General features: G+C 41.0%; 1 protein-coding gene across 1 annotated transcript in view; it reads left to right on the plus strand.

Annotated features, from left to right (window-relative positions):
• The window catches only part of syne2a (spectrin repeat containing, nuclear envelope 2a), a 203,218-nt gene that overhangs the window by 128,458 nt on the left and 53,773 nt on the right, over positions 1-20,987 (plus strand). The window contains 11 exon segments of the mRNA XM_070435847.1: positions 2,124-2,256; positions 2,640-2,822; positions 3,082-3,101; positions 6,317-6,467; positions 7,253-7,435; positions 9,382-9,537; positions 9,741-9,848; positions 11,887-12,057; positions 12,768-12,901; positions 15,162-15,357; positions 19,677-19,859. Coding sequence (XP_070291948.1) covers positions 2,124-2,256; positions 2,640-2,822; positions 3,082-3,101; positions 6,317-6,467; positions 7,253-7,435; positions 9,382-9,537; positions 9,741-9,848; positions 11,887-12,057; positions 12,768-12,901; positions 15,162-15,357; positions 19,677-19,859 — 1,618 coding nt within the window.

The raw sequence follows: 20,987 nt of genomic DNA on the forward strand, positions 1-20,987 counted from the left end.
AAACCTCCTGCAATTGACAAACATAGATGGAAAGCTACTCGAGGATGGTAGCTGACTCTATAATTCTTCCGCTCAGGTCTGGAGGAAGCGCAAAGTAATTATGCTACCCAAGAGTGGTAGAAGCGGCCTTTACTGGTTCTTAACAGCAGACCTATAAGCTTGCTGCCAGCTTCTAGAAAAACTGTCTGCAAAAAGTTTATTTTTGGCCAACCATACAATGCTATTTCTCTGTAAACAAATTAACACACAGACTTTCAGGCATGCTTACAGAGAAGGCGCACTCACAGTGTACTGATAGGCTGACACAAATGTACTGATGACTGGATTGAAAGAAATTGATAATAAGACGTGTGGGAGCTGTACTGTTAGATTTCAGTGCAGCCTTTGATATATATTTACAGCATAACCGTGTTGGAAAAAAACGTATGTGTATGGTTTTTCAACCTCTTCCATATTGTCGATTCAGAGCCATCTATCTAATAGAATCAAAAGGGTTTTATTTTAATGGAAGCTTCTATAATGTCAAACATGTAAAGTGTAGTGTAGCCGCAAGGGAACGCGCTCTCTAGGCCCTCTTACTAGTTTCGAATTTTTAAATCAATGACCTGCCACTGGCTATTTAAGTGTGTTTTCCATCATTCTTTATATCATTGACCTTGGCTTCATAATACAGTTTCTTCTTTTTTGTTGTTGAGTTTAGTCACATAATTTCTCTATTTGCAGTAAGTAAGCCAGTCAGATGTRCAGCCAGACTTATTGGCCACTCCTTTTGCCCCATCTCTTTCAACCATWCAGTTTTTCAAWTYCTCATCAAWCCATGGAGCCTCAACAATTCTAACAGTCMGTTTCTTAACAGGTGCATGTTTATCAATAATTGGAAGAAGCAATTTCATAAATGCATTGATGCCCCTCATTAATCACATCAGACCAACAAATATTTTTAACATCATCCACATAAGAGTCAGAGCAAAATATTTTGTATGATCTCTTATACACTATTTTAGGACCAGCTGTTGGAACTTTGGGTTTCCTGGATTTTGACGCTATATTGTGATCACCGCATCCAATGGGTACGGATACAGCTTTAGARCAAAGTTCTACARTATTAGTAGAAATGTAATCGATACATGTGGATGATCTTGTTCCTGTAGTGGTAGTAAATACACTCGTGTGTTGATTCATAACCTGAACCAGATTACAGGCACCGATTACAGTAAGAAGCTTCCTCTTGGACAGCTTGATGAAAACCTATCAATATTCAGGTCCCCAAGAAAGTAGACCTCTCTGTTTACATCACATACACTATCATGCATTTCACACATATTATTTAGATACTGACTGTTAGCACTTGGCCTATAGCAACACCCCAAAAGAAWAGGCTTTAGATGTGTCAAGTGAACCTGCAACCACWACACTTCAATAACACTTGACATAAGATCTTTTCCAAGCATTACAGGGATATGGCTCTGAATATATACAGCAACACCTCCCCCATAAGCATTTCTGTATCTTCTATAGATGTTATATACTTGTATTGCTACTGCTGTATCATCAAATGAATTATCTAAGTGAGTCTCAGAAATGGCTAATATATGAATGTTATCTGATGWTAGCAAGTTATTGATTTCATGAACCTTATTTYGAAGGCTACATATATTAATATGGGCTATTTTCAGCACTTTCCTGGGTAGCTTATCAGAGATAGACATAATACTGAAAAGAGCAAACAAAGCAAGATAAAAAAAKATACATTCAGCAGTCCATTAATCAATTGGGGTGTGTGTGTGATGCGGTGTGCAAAGCTCTTGTAGACTTCCCCAGAAAGACGCACAGCTGTAAGTGCTGCCAAAGGTGATTCTAACATGTATTGACTCGKGGTTGAATACTTATCTAATGAAGATATATTAGTGAGTTATTTTCCATTCATTAAAACAAAAAKAGTATTTTGTGTAGATATTTGACCAAAAAATGACAATTATATCCATTTTAATCCCACTTTGTAACACAACAAAATGGGGGGAAAGTCAAGGGTGTGTGATTACTTTCTGAAGGCACTATAAATGTGGACTGCTCTGCATAAGGACACATCGAACCCTGTTTGAACCCTGTTTTCCCTCTTGTAGGTTCCACAACGACTCTGTGTCGCTCACTGGATGGATGGGCAGTGCTAAAGAACGCCTGAAGACATGGAGAAGTCTGCCCGACGCCACACCTCAAAACGAGGAGCACACTCGTACTTACCTCATCCAACTACTGGTAAAATTGTTAGGGAAAAAACTTCAGATGACACGATTTGGAGCTCAATGTAGTAAATAATCGGAATTCATGTTACATGACAGACAGTGTCATCCAGACCCTACCGGAAATGTACATGTAAGAAAAATGTATGGATACACAGAATAACAACTTTTATTGTAAAACACATTTAATTGTAGCAGTCCATCTGTCTTTTCTTTCACAAACACCTGAAAGCTAGTTTGGAGTGAATTTTTGGTTCTTAAATACATTACAAATGTGTTGGAAACATCAAGTCAGTTCACATGCCATGGAAAATGTTCGAATTGCAAACTGAATGTGTGAATTTTGTTTGAAATTTCCGGTATGGGAGCTGTTCGATTTGACGTTTAGTTCTTTGACAGGAGTTTTCAGTGGAGCTGGAAACCAGGTCCGCTGAAAAGGCCTCTGCGCTCAGGGCGGGCACATTGCTACTGCAGCTGAAAGAGGCTGATGCACCGGGGCTGCGCAGACAGCTAGCGCAGCTGGAGCAAACTTGGACCGAAGTCACGTCTGCACTTCCCATAGCCCAGGAGAGACTGCACCAGGTGGGGATATGATTGGTTGGTTGATTGGTTGKTTGGTTGATTGTTTGGTTGTGCTCTTGATGAGCATCTGAGTAGAAGCATCAGGTGTCTTGTAGTAGAACCAGGCTGTAGTGTAGTAGAACCAGGCTGTAGTATAACCAGGCTGTCATTCAAAACATGTAACTCAAGACWMATTTTCTTGCTGGCCAATGCCTCTCTGTCATTGATACAGTGGGATTTATCTTCTTTATGTGGGCAATTAATCATTTMACTCTCCTAGGCATTGGTGCAGCATGATCCGTGCGCGCATGATCCGTGTGCACATGAACACAGGATTTCCAATACAGATTGTGCTCTKAGAAAAAGCTTTCAATAACGGGAAACACATCCTCACCTGTAGTTCTCCCCATTAGCTTCTTGCAGAACAGAATGTGCTCATTAATTTACGAAATGTCAATGTATCGCACAAACGCAGTAACCTGGGCTTCCTCACTGACATCAGTCGATTAATCCAACTGCTGAGAAACATGACCCACCAAGCCGCGCTGCTTCTGAGCGTACATTTTCCTTTTTATTTAAAATGTCGCCAACAAAACAACAAACGAAAGAAACAACCGTGAAGCTTACAGGGCATTAGTGCCACAAACAAAGTTAACTACCCACACTGAAAGGAGGGAAAAAGGGCTACCTAAGTATGATTCCCAATCAGAGACAACGATAGACAGCTGTCCCTGATTGAGAACCATACCCGGCCAAAACATAGAAATAAAGAAACATAGAAAACAAAACATAGAATGCCCAGCCCAAATCACACCCTGACCAAACCAACTAGAGACATAAAAAGGCTCTCTAAGGTCAGGGCGTGAAAGCGATGCAGTGTCTTAGACTGCTGTGCCACTCGGGAGGCCCAAGATAACTTAAACATATTTTGGGGGGTAATATTTTTTCTTCACATTTTTACAAATATATTCCCACATACCCCATGGAGACTGCGGACATACCCGTACCCCTGGTTGGGAAACAATGCTATACGTAACCAGCGCGGAAAGGAAAGAGCTGGAAAACCAAGCGTGATGGAAAAGAGAGGAGTGAAAAGGAAAGAAGAGCAAGCCTCGCTGACCAAAGAGAAGAGGCGAAGACTAGTTTTTAATTTGGCACCTCGTCTATCACCATTGAATCCGAGCAGGTTCTCAGAACTTTCAACAAACGGCCGACCGTTGTGCCAAACTGAACAGTGAGKGTGCATCCAAAATGGAACCCTATTCCCTATTTAGTGCACTACTTTTGAGCTGGTAGTGCACTATATAAGGAATATGGTGTCATTTGGGATTCACCCTGTGAACTCTTTCATGTACAATATGACCTGTTGTGGGTTCACTGACTTGATGAAGATAGGGGAGAGGAGGAGATGAAAGAAGAAGCTTATCTTCAGACAACGGGGGTTGCACGTCATTGGCACTGGCTCCCACAGTGCATGCATCACCGGAGCATCAAAACCCATTACCTATACTCACACACACACACACACACACACACACACACACACACACACACACACACACAGACACAACACAAACAGACACAGACAATGCACAGAGGCATACACAGACACACAGTCACGCACACACACAGACATGCACACACACTGGCATTGCACCCTCTCCTCCCCTTGCAGCTGTGGTCTCAGTGAAGGCCAGTTCACAGCGCTGCATATAACGACTCTCTTTCTTTCTTTTTAACTCTCCTTTTTTCCCCCTGTGTTTTGTCAAATGAAGGATATAAGTCAGCTACTGGGAAACTCCTCGATAAGAGCAGAAAGGGATAGTTCATTCATGTTTTCCACTTATTTTGTCTGTGGTCGAATTTACAGCTTAAGGATATTCKAAAACAGCATACAAATATGGTATATTTACACTGGTATGTCTTTCTAAAGCCATGCTCTACATTATATTGTTGACTATATAGTGCATTCAGAAAGTATTCATGCCCTTTGACTTATACCACATTTTGCTGTGTTACAGACTGAATTCAAAATGGATCAAATAGATTTTTTTCTCATGACAAAGTGAAAATGAAATACAGAAATATTGAATTTACATAAGTATTCACACCCATGAGTCAATACATGTTAGAATTACCTTTGGCAGCAATTACAGTCTTTCTGGGCAAGTCTCTAAGAGCTTTGCAGCATCGTTGTTGTGGTTGTTATTGTTGGTTTAGCTTTATAGTAGGATTTGTGTACCAGAGTAGCGTAGACGAGGTTGCTTCAAGCTCTGTCAATTAGTTGTTGATCATTGCAGACAGCATTTTTAAGTCTGCCAAGATTTCAAGTATTTAAGTAAAAACTGAACTGGCCACTCAGGAACATTCAATGTCATCTTTTGGTAAGCAACTCCAGTGTAATTTGGCCTTTTAGTATTGTCTGCTGAAAGATGAATTGTCTCAGTGTCTGTTGAAAAGCAGACTGAACAGGTTTTCCTCTAGGATTTTGCTGTACTTAGCTCTATTCCATTTTTATTTTTATCTGAATTTAAACTCCCATAGTCCTTGCAATGACAAGGCATATCCTAATGATGCAGCCACCACTATGCTAAATTTGTTGTGTGTTGATTGTTTACATAATTTCATAATGGCTTTGTATTCAGGACAAAACTTAATTTCTTTGCACATTTTTTGCAGTTTTACTTTAGTCCTGTTATGCAAACAGGAATGCATGTTTGGAATATTTTTATTAGTACAGGTTTCCTCTTTACTCACTTGTTTTATGTTAGTATTTGGAGTAACTACAATGTTGTTGATCCATCCTCAGTTTTCTCCTATCACAGCCATTAACTCTGAACGTTTTAAATCACCATTGGCTCTATTGTGAAATCCTTGAGCGGTTCTCCTCTCCGACAACTGAGCTAGGAAGGACGCCTGTATCTTTGTAGTGACTGGGTATATTAATACACCATCCAAAGTGTAATTGATAACTTCACCATGCTCAAAGGGTATTCAAACCTTCCTGTTCTTTGTGGTTGAATCTGTGTTTGAAATTCACTGCTCGACTAGGGACCTTACAGATAATTGTATGTGTGGGGTACAGAGATGCGGTAGTCATTCAAAAATCATGTTAACAACTATTATTGCACACAGAGTGAGTCCATGCAACTTATTATATGACTTGTAAGTACATTTTTACTCCTGAACTTTTTTAGGCTTGCCATTTCAAAGGGGCTGAATACTTATTGACTCAAGACATTTCAGCTTTTCATTGTTTATTCATTGTAAAAATTCCACTTTGACGTATTTTGTTTGTGTTGTAAACCAGTGAAACAACATCTTAATTTAATCCAGGCTGTAACACAACAAACTGTGGAAAACGTAAAGGGGTGTGAAAATGTTCTGAAGATACTGTACTGTATATACAGTTATATGCCATTTATATACACAAATACACTATGGAGTTCTTCATTATATCCACTTTTGAATGCTGGAGTTTTGATGTCCCTTTCCTGTCCTTCTGTGTTCCTCAGCTCCTGCTGGAGAAGTGGCCACCATGCCGGTATTGTCAGGCCTGGAGGCGTGGGTGAGGACACAGAAGCCAGGCTGGAGGATCAGGGACAGGCCACCATCAAGGCCTGCCATGACGCAGATCAGCTCAGACACATAATCCAATACTACCAGGTACATTAACACACACCCACGAAACACACACACACACACACACACCCACACAGAAATGTATTGAGAAACACAGGACTAGTTCCATTATTATATTTTTTTTTTTACATGATTGTCATTGCACAATAGAGTAATATGGATAAATAAATGCGGTTATTTACAAAGTTATCATAGTAAACATGCCTACCATAGTACATACCACAGTATACTATGGTAAACTATAGTACGTACTATAGTATACTATGGTAAATGTCTTATGGGACAGTCTATTGCAATGTAGTACACAATTATATAGTAAGTGCAATTACTGTTTTTCCTCAATTGCATACAAGCATTTTTTAGCGAACAATGTTGTCGAACAATGTTGTCGATTTTCAGGGAGTCCACAAGACACAGAACTCTGTGGCCTTTTGCAAAACATTAAATGTTTTTTCAATATGTAGTTCCCTTGTAGATGCACAGTATTTGGCATTGATCGTTGCTGTTTTCTGTATAGATACGTTTCAACACCAGATCCAACATTTGCTTTGTTTGAATGACCGAAAGGTACTAAAGCGTGTAGTGTATTACAAAATTCTATGGTAAATGCTAAACGATTGAGGGATACTGCAGAGCGTATTATAGTATTCTACAGTATACTACAGTTCACTACAGACTGTATAAATCTATAGTAAGTACTATAGTATTCTATAGTAAACTGTMGTTTTTTTTATGTGGGGTAGTAGAGTAGAGTAGTAGAGATTCCTGTGTGTTAATGCCAGTGTGTGTTGTGTCATTTCATTCCTCAGGGGTGCCAGGCAGGCAATGCCAGCGGGCAACTCACCCTGGATTTCCTGTGCCAGTCCGGACCGCAGTCAGTGACAGCGTCGGATAACTCTGGCAGCTGCTCTGAGGAGCGCACACTCTTTGCCGAGCGAATGGGTGCCCTCAACTTAAGCTGGCTCCTCCTAGAAGGGAAGCTGGGCAGTCAAGTGAGTAAGACAGCGAGCCAAATAAAGCCAGGCTCAATATTGTGACAGCCAATCAAATTAAGGCTTTTTACCATCTACACAAGATAAAAAAACAAGTAATCAGTACTTTACTAAATAAAGGCGGTAAGCTGCCAACTGCAAATTCCAAGAACAAAAATATACAGTGCCTACGGAAAGTATTCAGACCCCTTGACTTTTTCCACATTTTGTTACGTTACAGCCTTATTCTGAAATTGAGTAAATAGTTTTTTTCCTCGTCAATCGACACACAATACCCTATAATGACAAAGCCAAAACAGCCCAAACATTTTTTTAAATAATTTATTACAAATAAAAAAACATATCACATTTACATAAGTATTCAGACCCTTTACTCAGTACTTTGTTGAAGCACCGTTGGCAGCGATTACAGCATTGAGTCTTCTTGGGTATGACACCACAAGCTTGGCACAGCAGTATTTGTGGAATTTCTCCCATTCTTCTCTGCAGATCCTCTCAAGCTCTGTCAGGTTGGATGGGGAGCGTTGCTGCATAGCTATTTTCAGGTCTCTCCAGAGATGTTCGATTGGGTTCAAGTCCAGGCTCTGGTTGGGCCCCTCAAGGACATYCAGAAACTTGTCCCSAAACCACTCCTGCATTGTCTTGGCTTAGGGTCGTTATCTTGTTGGAAGGTGAACCTTCGCCACAGTCTGAGGTCCTGAGCGCTCTGGAACAGGTTTTCATCAAGGATCTCTCTATACTTCTGCTCCGTTCATCTTTTCCTCGATCCTGACTAGTCTCCCAGTCCCTGCCGCTGAAAAACCCCACAGCATGATGATGCCACCACCATGCTTCACTGTAGGGATGGTGCCCGGTTTCCTCCAGACGTGATGCTTGGCATTCAGGCCAAAAACTCCAAGCCGCCTGTCATGTGCCTTTTACTGAAGAGTGGCTTCCGTCTGGCCACTATACCATAAAGGGCTGATTGGTGCAGTGCTGCAGAGATGGTTGTCCTTCTGGAAGGTTCTCCCATCTTCACAGATGAACTCTAGAGCTCTACCAGAGTGACCATTGGGTTGTTGGTCACCTGACCACCTGATTGTTCAATTTGGCCAGGCGGCCAGCTCTAGGAAGAGTCTTGGTGTTTCCAAACTTCTTCCATTTAAGAATGATGGAGGCCACTGTATTTTTGGAGACCGTCAATCCTGCAGAAATGTTTTCGTACCATTCTTCAGATCTGTGCCTCAACACAATCATGTCTCGGAGCTCTACGGACTATACCTTTGACCTCATGGCTTGGTTTTTGCTCTGACATGCACTGTCAGCTGTGGGACCTTATATAGACAGGCACTGTATAGACAGGTGTGTGCCTTTCCAAATCATGTCCATCAATTGAATTTACCACAGGTGGACTTTAATCAAGTTGAAGATACATATCTAGGATGATCAATGGAAACAGAATGCACCTGAGCACAACTTCGAGTTTCATAGCAGGGTCTGAATACTTATGTAAATAAGGTATTTCTGTTTTCAAAAATATATACATTTGCAAACATTTCTGACAACCTGTCTTCCCTTTGTCATTATGGGCCATTTTAGAATAAGGCTTTAACTTAACAAAATGTGAAAAAAATCAAGGGGTCTGAATACCTTCCGAAGGCACTGTATATTAAAAAAATGTTGACCAGGAGTTTCACAAAATCAAAACGTAGCACTTTATCAAAATTTGTCAATTGAAGCAGTTTGCTTTTCTTAGAGTGGCATGTGTCTGGGTTGTCGAGAGAAACAAAGGTCCAACGTTGGCCATGTAACTCAACCCCTGACAGGGCTGGGATCAATTCCATTTCAATTCAGTCGATTCAGGAAGTGAACTGACATTTCCAATTAGAATTTTCCATCATGAATTTACYGAATTGAAATGGAATTGTCCCCAACCCTCGTGTCTGTATCATACCTATGGTTTGCAGGTGTGCCAGGCTGAGGAGCTGTTCCGCATCTGCGCAGAAAGAGAGAAGCGACTGCGACGGGTGCTCAGCTGGGCTGTGGGGCAGAGAGAGAGGCTGAGGGAGTGGCAGAGACCTGTCAGTCAGACACAGGTGGACAAGGCCCTGCAGGAGTGGGAGGTATGGAGAGTTTTAACAAGCCAGAACAAGGGACATGGATACTACACTGCATGCACTGTATGTACATGGGGACTTCATTGAGTGAATAGTGGGTGTGTATGTGCGTGCGTGTTTGCGTGCGCACGKGTGTGTGTGCGCATGCCTGAGTGTGTGCGTTTCTTTATAGAACAGTTGACAAAAGGTGACTTCCTCTATCTGTTCAGGCTGTGGAGGAGAAACTGAAAGACGTGTGTGTGGAGGTCGAGGATCTGGTCCGCGACACCTGGTCTGCAGACACAGTCACCCAGGTCTGCACAGACTTCAACCAACAGGTGACTAACACACACATCGACACAGGCCACAAGTTTACTAGTTAACTATGTTTTTTTGTTAGTTAAAATTRGTTTTGTTTGTTAAACTGAGACTCAGCGATATGACGTTGCCACTAGCAGCACCGCAGATACAGTGCCTACCATTACTATTCAGTGCCCTTGGATTTTTTCACATTTTGTTGGTTTACAAAGTGGGGTTGAAATGGATTTAATTTGAGATCAGAAAATTCTATAAATGTCAGTAGTATTGCACTCTGTAAACATGATTTTTGAATGACTGCCCCATCTCTTTATCCCACACACCCAATTATCTGTATGGTTTATCTGTATGGTCCTTCAGACGAATAGTATATTTCAAGTACAGATTCAACTACAAAGACCAGGGAGCTTTTCCAATGCCTCACAACGAAGGGCACTGATTGGTAGATAAAAACGCAGACACTGAATATCCCTTTGAGCATGGTGAAGTTATTATTTAGGCTTTGTATGGTGTATCAATACACTCTGTCACTACAAATATACATGCGTCCTTCCTAGCTGAGTGTCCGGAGAGGAAGTAACCGCTCAGGGATTTCACAATGAGGCCAATGGTGATTTTCAAACTGTTACCGAGTTTAATGGCTGTGATAGGAGAAAACTGAGGATGGATCAACAACATTGTAGTTACTCCACAATACTAATCCAAATGACAGAGTGAAAAGGAGGAAACCTGTACATAATACAAATATTCCAAACATGCATCCTGTTTGCAACAAGGCACTAAAGTAATACTGCAAAAAATGTGGCAAAGGAATACACTTTTTGTCCTGAATACAAAGCCATGTTTGGGGCAAATCCAACACAACACATCACTGAGTACCACTCTCCATATTTTCAAGCATGGTGGTGGCTGCATCATGGATATGCCTTTCATCGACAAGGATTGGGGAGTTTTTCAGGATAAAAAGAAACGGAATAGAGCTAAGTACATTCAAAATCCTAGAGGAAAACCTGGTTCAGTCTGCTTTTCACCAGAGACTAATTCACCTTTCAGCAAGACAATAACCCCAAATCTACACTGGAGTTGCTTACCAAGAAAACAGTAAATGTTCCTGAGTAGCCAAGTTGCAGTTTTGACTTAAACCATCTTGAAAATCTATGGCGAGACTTGAAAATGGCTGTCTGGCAATGATCAACAACTATATTGACAGAGCTTGAAGAATTTTGAAAATAATAATGCGCAAATATTGCACAACCCAACTGTGCAAAGCTCTTAGAGACTTACCCAACAAGACTCACAGCTGTAATTGCTGCCGAAAGTGTTTCTAACATGTATTGACTCAAAGGGGGGGGTGAAAACTTATCTGATCGTGATAAAAAAATTAAAATTCTCCATTTGAATCCCTACTTTGTAACACAATAAAATGTGAAGAAATCCAAGAGGGGTGAATACTAATGATAGGCCCTGTATTCAGATGAGCATGATGCAAGTCTTTGCTCTCACACAGTCACACAGACTATCTCCGCATGTGCACCGGTGCACTTCACGCTGCTACAAAGTGATAGCTATGGGGTCAAAACAGAGGAGAAGTTTAGCCTCATACTTCAATGCTCTTAGTTGTTGTGGAATTCGACTCAGTATTGCTGTTTACTTCATGCATGATTCTATCTTTACTCAAGGTTTTATTTGTTAAGTGTGCCCATATAAAAAAACAAGGAAAACCCACAAACATTTTTTATTGTATTTTCATGCTGGGTTGAAAGAGAAGCCTGCAAACACTTGAGTCCTCCAGGACCCCATTGCTGCCGCATTTCCACTGCTCTGGCATGTTATGTGTCATACAATATGATATATAAGGGTTTTACACACTACTGAGATAAACTGAGTCGAGCAAAACCAAGCTGTACTGAGCAGGCCTTGCTACACATCTACCATAGTTTCTGGAACCATACTGAAAAAGCCATTGTGAAAATTAAATATCCAAGCCAACACAGCTTGTTTCGGGTCAGCATGAAAGTGTGAAAAGGGCATTATCAGTATTTTCTCCCAACCCTGCAGGTTGGGAGCCTGAGGCCTGTTCTCCAGCGGTTGCTAGTTCAGTGGGGCCAATTTGAGAAGGAGCTGGGTGATGTTTCATTCTACACCACTAAGCTGCGCTGTGGTCTGGAACACAGCAGTGGTCCCTTCCTCTCCTCCCACCAGGTCAAAAGGCATGTGAAGCATCTACAGGTGAGTGTGATGAAGTTGTCAACCATATAAGAAGAGACATATCAAGGGACGGTTCCCATAGAAATGCCTGAGCACGCTATGTTAGCATGTCATGACCGCCAAGCTAGCTATGTTGTCCACATTTAGTGCACACAGTGCAGTACAGCACTCCTTTGAAATGAAGTCCTTTTTGACAAATATGGAAATGTGTCATTCTGTCACTTTCCCGKCTATTTGTTGACGACATATTCAGCTACTTAAGAAACTGTCTCAAAGATAGCTAATGTATTGCGATTCAGAAAAAACCTACCAGCAAGGGACAAGTTTGTCTGCTAAACAGCCGATACAAGAAGTGCTCGTCAGTTCCGACTCTCTGTTTTGAAACCTCTCTGTCTCAAACATTAACCACTGATACAGGGTCCGATATTTTACAATCCACTGTAATGGTAGATGAATATGAATTAAAAGATGATTGAAAGAGATACCACAACTCTAACCTTGAGCTACTGTAGACAACCCAAAAGTGTGGGTATAGGACATGTGACATAAACACATTGTGTGCCAGATGTATAGGAAAGCCTATATCTTCCTAACATGTAAAGCTACCAAACCTAAATCTCCCATATACAGCGTGCCTCAATACTGTACGAGATTTTGTCATGAAATGCTGTTTGGTTTGGTGAGTTGGAAAGGGAGTGTTTGTTTACACTATGGCGTTTCTCTGTCCACAGTGCCTCCAGGAGGAGGCTGGGATGGGGGCGGAGATGTGGACTGCTCTGGACCAGTCGTACGCAGGCCTGTCGGACGCTATCAGTCCTGGAGCGGCCCAACTCCTTATTGAGAGACTTGAGGAGGAGAGAACACAGTCAGTACCACCGCTAACTGGACCTTTAAAGGGGCAATCAGCAGTTGAAACAATAACAAAGCGTCCTCCCTGCTCCTGTTCCAGTAAAAAGCTAAGGGATAAGGCTGGAGAAATGTGACCACTCTCAAATTCATAGACAGAGCTATAGATGCAAGGACTGACCATCCATAATATCAAAATTATAGTTTTAACCATGTTTTGAAGCTATAAAGAGTTTGTTTACATTTACTTTGTTTACAAACATTGAAATGAAACAAACTTAGATTTGGGGTTCTGATGGGGTACAACATTTGAACTAAGCTCATGAGGCATTTACAAGTTATATTCGTCAATAATCAATACATTCAAAAATGGATGTAGAAAATGCAGATTGCCCTTTTAAGGTGGACTTGGCAATTTGACATAATCAAACAGCAGGGTCGTGTTTAGTAAGCACGAAATGGAAGAAAATATATATAACAATGTATATAACAATAAGAAACACTTGCTTTTGTTTTCCATTGAGAAATCAAACATGGGTTTCAAATACTTAACTCGATTCAAGTACTTTATCTGTGCATGTTTGAGCTTGCCCAGCTTAACTAAAAACAGAAAACCCCCAAAACCGCAAACCCCGCCCATCTGGCACTCCAAGCAGACTAACAAACGCTTAAAGTACTTGACTCGATTTTTCAAGTATTTCCAACCAAGGTCTGACAGAAAACTGCCAAGACTGCCACTTTAATGGGGAAATTAATGTTTTTTTTGTTGAACTGTGGTAAACACAGGCTTAGGATATCTTATACGTATTGTTGTATGAGATCATCTTCATCAGTTAACAACACTTTTTGTGAATTTTGAAACATTTATGTAATCAAAACAAGTAAGTATTTTGTTCGAGCTGGTAAGCAGAAAGCTAACTAGCTTTTTGGTGGACTAGTGTAGAGTAGACTAGTTTGTGTGGTCGGCATAGACTGGTGATGTGAAACATTTTGCGACTAGTGTTGTAGTTCCATTTCTCTCACAGTTAACAACCTGTTAGCAACTGACTTATTTTAAGCACATGAAGGCTTCATAATTCATAAAGGTCATGTTAACTGACTGATAGTAGCTCATAGAACAAAACGTATAAGATCTCCTCAGGCTGTGTTAACCTCAGAACTTATGTATATCCTAAAACCCCATTCTTTCCCCCATTAATTAACCCCATAGGAATGGCCAGTGAACCAGAGGTAGAAAATGCTAACTCATTTCCATTTTTTAGGACTACAAGCTAGCGAGCTCTATTGGTTCTTCCCAAAGTATGCATACTTCATGGAGTGTGCAAATTGTAAAGAGCCAATAATAGCATGTCTTGGTAGATTTAAATGCTGCTGTTGTTAATAATCAGGAAGTTGGCCTGCCGTGTTGATGATGTCATAATGCTGAGTCCATTGAATTAGGAAACTAGACATGAACCTTYTTACGATGGGATGTACGGAATGTTGGCATATTGGCAGTTAATTTGAAAAATAMATTTTGGTCAGGGAGTTGGTCAACCATGGTTTGCCAGTGCTGTGATAAGATATYGTGTAAAATAATGAATTTGAAGAATCTATCTGTACTAAATGTTTGTTAGCTAGCTAGCCAGACAGGTTTAGAGGAATGATTCCATAATGTTTTCAAATGAACTGCCAATATGCCAACATTACTTTCAAACAGTCAATCCTCAGCCATACACTGAGTGAAATCAGTAGATGATAAGACTTAGACAAGTTATAAATGCAACRAGTACTGATATTGTATCATATAATAGCACTCTCAGCTTTGTTAGAGAGAGAGATATCACATGCCTTTGTTTTATTTTCCTACATAAGTAAAATCAGGATTATGCTATTCATTCTAATTAGACTGGTTTGGATTTCTGCTGAACCAATATGGCTGCCATTTTCACCCCATTCTGGAGCCTGGAGGGTTTATGACATAGAGAAACACCTCTAGTAATTTAATAGGATCTCTATGGCTGGGTCTACCAAACCTGCAAGTGTCACGTCATCATTGAAGACTCCTTTGGCGCCATCGACTGTATCTCACTAAACCAATAAGAAAACTAAATTGTTCATTTCGCTCCTCTGTTTTGCCATCAGCATGTCATATTGCTTTGTATATGGCTAGTGAAAAACTTTAAAACAAGATGCCTCAGTTGTTTAAAAAAAATATATTGTCAGGCAGCCCACTTTGTTGTTGTTTGAATCACAGATTGCCCCTTTATTATGTTTAAAAGACTGTCGCCCCCTGTCAGGTGGAAGGCGCTAGTGCAGGAAGTGGATGAGGAGCTGCTGAGAACTGGGGATCTGCTGTCGTTCTGGGGGGAGTACAACCGTCTGTACGACCAATGCTCCGTCCGCCTGCAACACCACCAGGAACAGTGGGGGGCGCTGCTCAGCTTCCTGTCGACACCATGCCACTCCACACAGGACCTGGTCGATGCCATCAAGGTGAGTGCCACTGTCACTCGAGTTGGGGTTAATTCTAATTGAAGTTTACTGAGTGTACAAAACATTAGAAACACCTGCTCTTTCCATGACATAGACTGACCAGGTGAATCCAGGTGAAAGCTATGATCCCTTATTGATCCACTTCAGTCAGTGTAGATGAAGGGGAGGAGACAGGTTAAAGAAGGATTTTTAAGCCTTCAGGCAATTGAGACATGGATTATGCATGTGTGCCATTCAGAGGGTGAGTGATCAATACAAAATATTTAAGTGCCTTTGAGCGGGGTATGGTAGTAGGTGCCAGGCACGCCGGTTTGAGTGTGTCAAGAACTGTAACGCTGCTGGGTTGTTCACGTTCAACAGTTTTGTGTGTGAATCAAGAATGGTCCACCACCCAAATGACATCCAGCCAACTTGACACATTTGTAGGAAGCACTAGAGTCAACATGGGCCAGCATCCCTGTGGAACGCTTCACACCTTGTAGAGTCCATGCCCTGACAAATTGAGGCTGTTCTGAGGGCAAAAGCGGGTGCAACTCAATATTAGGGAGGTGTTCCTAATGTTTTGTATACTCAGTGTGTATATAGCTTCTTCTCAGTTTATTAGGTCGAGTTTTATTTCAGTATACATGGCAGCTGAATTGAGTATACATCAAGAAAAAAACTAAATAAATGTCAATAAGTGTGTGCGCTAATCTAGAAAGTTCAGAAGTCCGATGTTATTCAGTTCAAGTACTTCGGTTGGTGATTGGAGTAGAGAAAACATTGATGGTCAGGAGGAGGCAGCATCTCAGTCACAGCCAGGGAGTCAGAAACAGACAGGTCCGTAGCCTCATCAGCGCACATCGCCGACCCCAACGTCCTCTCCGTGCTTTGGGCTTCGTAGATAGTTTTCTATTCCTCCAGCACTACCATTTGTGCAGCACCCACTTGGGTGATGCCACTGCTGCCACACATTTGGTAACAGTCAGAGTAGTTGACAATCTTCACTACTGCAAGCCATTTCCAGTAATGTAGTCCTCTCCCATCTCGAGTCACTTGCTTTTGCGATGTTGAGGCATTCAAACAACAACAGTCCCATTCAAAGCTAATGTTAGCTAGCCAAGCCAAACTACCAACAGTCTTCAAACCCATTCAGATACATACATTCTTAATAAAAACGGGTCAAAACACGACTCAGTAAATGATCAGAAACAAAAAGCGGATCAAAAATAAATTAAAAACACTTAAAAACGAAATAATTATTACAGAGCTCTCTGTTTAGGCTGCCCCATGGCCAGTGTTGGGGTCGTTACTTAAAAAWATATATAATATTACCTATTACTCGTTACTTCTTTCAACAATAATACTCTATTTATTACTCCCTGTGAACAGTAATTAGCATTTACCGCATCCTCACTAAATGTAATTTTTTTTACCACCACAAGGAAATATTATTATGTTTTAAGTAGGCTATGTGCAGTAGGCCTGCATATATCAAATCCCAGGGCATTGAGGGCAAGGATATGAACACTATCTAAGCCTACCTGGACAATGCCATCAGGCAGGCCAGGTGACATCCGAGAGAGACAGTCCTTCAGTGCCACTGTCTTGGACAACAACATTTCCCAGGTTAGTAGTAGAGTGTCGTAGAAACAGTTATCCTCTCCTTGCAAGATGTCCAATGACACAGTCAGTGGCTTCATGACTGCAATATTCTCTCAGGAATTTATACTCCTGGTCAGTGATGCATTTTGCTCCCAGTTGAGAGCAGAGAATGCTCAACTCTGCGATGGGGAAATGCAATGTTTTAAACGCTTCTACCATTTTTCATCCCCCTCACTAAAAMCAGTTAGTAGTACTGGGTGCTTGCRTAAAACAGGAACTTGGTGAGAGGACGTCAAATTCGGGCCGAAAACAATTACATAGAATCCGATTYCCCAACACTGCTTATGGTGCGCCATGGCAACCACCGAGTATTGAGAAGTCATTGAAAATATATACAGTACCAGTCAAAAGTTTGGACACACCTACTCATTCAAGGGTTTATCTTTMTTTGTTCTATTTTCTACATTGTAGAATAATAGTGAAGACATCCCAACTATGAAATAACACATATAGAATCATATAGTAACCAAAAAATTGTTGAACAAATCAAAATATATTTTACATTGTATATTCTTCAAAGTTGTCACCCTTTGCCTTGATGACAGCGTTGTGCACTCTTGGCATTCTCTCAACCAGCGTCACCTGGAATGCTTTGTCAACAGTCTTGAAGAAGTTCCCACATATGCTGAGCACTTGTTGGCTGCTTTTCCTTCACTCTGCGGTCCAACTCATCCCAAACCATCTCAATTGAGTTGAGGTTGGGTGATTGTGGAGGCCAGGTCATCTGATGCAGCACTCCATCRCTCTCCTTTTTTTGCCAAATAGCCCTTACATACACAGCCTGGAGGTGTGCTGGGTCATTGTTCTGTTGAAAAACAAATGATAGTCCCACTAAGCGCAAACCAGATGGGATGGCGTATCGCTRCAGAATGCTGTGGTAGCCATGCTGGTTACGTGTGCCTTGAATTCTAAATAAATCACTGACAGTGTTACCAGCATAGCACCCCCATACCATCACACCTCCTCCTCCATGCTTCACRGTGGGAACCACACTTGCAGAGATCATCCGTTCATCTACTCTSCGTCTCACAAAGACACGAYGGTTAGAACCAAAAATCTAAAATTTGGACTCATTAGACCAAAGGACAGATTTCCACTGGTCTAATGTCCATTGCTCGTGTTTMTTGGCCCAAGCAAGTCTCTTCTTYTTATTGGTGTCCTTTAGTAGTGTTTTCTATGCAGAAATTCGACCATGAATTTATGTTGAGATGTGTCTGTTACTTGAACTCTGTGAAGCATTTATTTGGGCTGCAATTTCTGAGGCTGGTAACTCTAATGAACTTATCCTCTGCAGCAGATGTAAATCTGGGTCTTCCTTTTCTGGGGCGGTCCTTATGAGAGCCAGTTTCATCATAGTGCTTGACTGTTTTTGCGACTACACTTGAAGAAACTTTCAACGTTTTTGAAATGTTCCAGATTGACTGAGCTTCATGTCTTGAAGTAATGATGGACTGTCATTTCTGTCTGATTATTTGAGCTGTTCTTGCCATAATATGGACTTGCCCTTTTACCAAGAAGTGTTAAAATTGATGAAAAAAAAATGGTTCACTGCTCTACACACAATACCCCATAATGTAAAAGTAMATTTAAGTCATTTAGCAGAGTAGAATCATGTTTTAAATAAATATAATAAATAAATAATAAATAAATAAAATGTGGGTCTACACTTCTCTTGTCTTGTCTCCACTTTGAAGAAGGCAGGGAACATTCTGTCCCGGAAGTGGGGATGCGGTGCTGTGAATGGGCTCTCAAAATAGGGCTATTCTGTGTACGGTACACAGATTATAGGGTTCTACAGGAGGCATGTATAGATTTTTAAAAAATGGCCTAAAATAGCCACTTTCATCAAGGTCTTCTAAAAAATGGTCTGTGATACAAATGTAAAAAGCATGTCAAACATCCTTCCTCCCAATTAAGTTACTATGTCAGAATTGCCAAATCAATCGGAGATACCAAAAATATTTTCGGCCTACGTTGGTGTGGAATCACCCAATAGCAACAATGGGCCAAATGCTGTTGCTGGATTGTGGTGGGTGTGTGTGGTGTGTGTGGTGGTGTGGTGTGTGTGTGTGTGTGTGTGTTGTGTGTGGTGTGTGAGTGCATGTATGTGTGTTCTCCTCTACACTACATTACAAAATATTTGATATTATTATTTTGTATCAGTGAGCAACTCTCTTCCACTCGCTCCATTAGAGCACAACCCATTCGTCATCCGTGCCTACTTGAAAAAACCACTCATATACTTTAATTAAAATACTCACTGTTTTGCTGTGTGAATCAAGACAAGGAGGATGTTTCCCTCTGAATTTGAGACCCAGAAAACACAAGAATATGCAGAGAGAAAAAACAAGCAAATACTTAGTAGCGTTGTCCCTAAGCTGATCCTAGAACTATACCTAAATGCAACTTCTACCCGTATCATGTATGTTTACCCAAGCCAGTGATTTTCAATTGGGGACACCATTGGCAATGTCTCACACATTTATCAGTAGCAATCTCACGTGTGTGTGTGTGTGTGTGTGTGTGTGTGTGTGTGTGTGTGTGTGTGTGTGTGTGTGTGTTGTGTGTGTGTGTGTGTGTGTGTGTGGTGTGTGTGTGGTGGTGTGTGTGTGTGTGTGTGGTTGTTGTGGTGGTGTTTGTGTGTGTGTGTGTGTGTGTGTGTGTGTATTTTACAGCATCAGCAGGTTGGCTTTGAGGATGTTCAAGGCAGTCTGGGCAAAGTCCTGGAAGCCTCCAAGCCTCTGATTGGACAGGCGGAGCCAATTGTCGCCGCCATCGTCCAATCAAAGTCCATGTTGTTGTCACGTGACCTCGTGCTACTGGGCCAGGCGTTGTCAGGGAAGCGTGCACGGCTTCAGGTGAGAGGGGAAAGCCATGTATAAAATGTAAATATATCAAATAGAACAAACAGATTTTATTGTAAATATTGTGGAAAAACGTTAACATCAACATTGATGGATTTATACAAAATGAATGTATAGACGTTTTATGAATGTATGCTTCAAAAATATATTGTATGCTAAACAAAATTGGGAAATGTTATTATTTCATACTTATATCATTGCTCAGAGAAAACGATTTAGTTTAAACAAGTAATAATAATAAAATAAAACAAGATAGGTGTCAAAATTATTGGCACCCCTGTTTTCTTTGTGCACCCTCTCCTTGCGAGGATAACTGCACTCAGCCTTTTTCTATAATGCTTTATGAGATTGGAGAACACATTGGGAGGGATCTTTTACCATTCCTCCAAACAGAATCTTTGCAGATCCTTGATATCCTTCAGTTTGCGCTTATTGACAGCCCTCTTCAATACAAACCAAAGGCTTCCAATGGGGTTCAAGTATGGACACGGCAAAATGTTGCTTTTGTGTTCAATTAACCGTTTCTTTGAGATTTTAATGTGTGCTTGGAGTCATTGTCTTGTTGGAAGATTCACTTGGGCCAAGTTTCAGACTCCTGGTGGAGGCAACTAGGTTTTTGGCTGAAATGTCCTGATACTTGGTACAGTTCATGATGCTGTTGACCTTAACAAGGCCCCAGGACCAGTCAAAGCAACAGCCCCATAACATCAAAAATCCACCACCATATTTTAAAGTAGAAATTAGGTTATTTTCTGCATATGTATCCTTTTTTCGACCCCAAACCCACCAGCTCTATTTAAGTCTCATCTGACCATAACACTCATTTCCAATTCAAGTACCAATGCCATTTAGCAAACTCCAGGCGATTTTGCTTTCAATAAAGGCTTTTTTTATGGCAGCTATTCCAAATAGCCTATTGGCATGAAGGTGGCTTCTAGTAGTAGATTTGGAGGCTGAGTGACCCCAAAATGCTGTAATTCTTCAACTTTGGCCCTTGGACTTTTCTTTGCCTCCCAAAGATCTTTCTCACTATTTGTGGGGACGAGATATACAGCGTGCATTTCAGAAAATATTCAGACCCCTTAACTTTTTCCACATTTTGTTACATTACAGCCTTATTCT

The sequence above is a fragment of the Salvelinus sp. IW2-2015 genome, linkage group LG28, assembly GCF_002910315.2.
Source record: "Salvelinus sp. IW2-2015 linkage group LG28, ASM291031v2, whole genome shotgun sequence".
Classification (NCBI taxonomy): domain Eukaryota; kingdom Metazoa; phylum Chordata; class Actinopteri; order Salmoniformes; family Salmonidae; genus Salvelinus; species Salvelinus sp. IW2-2015.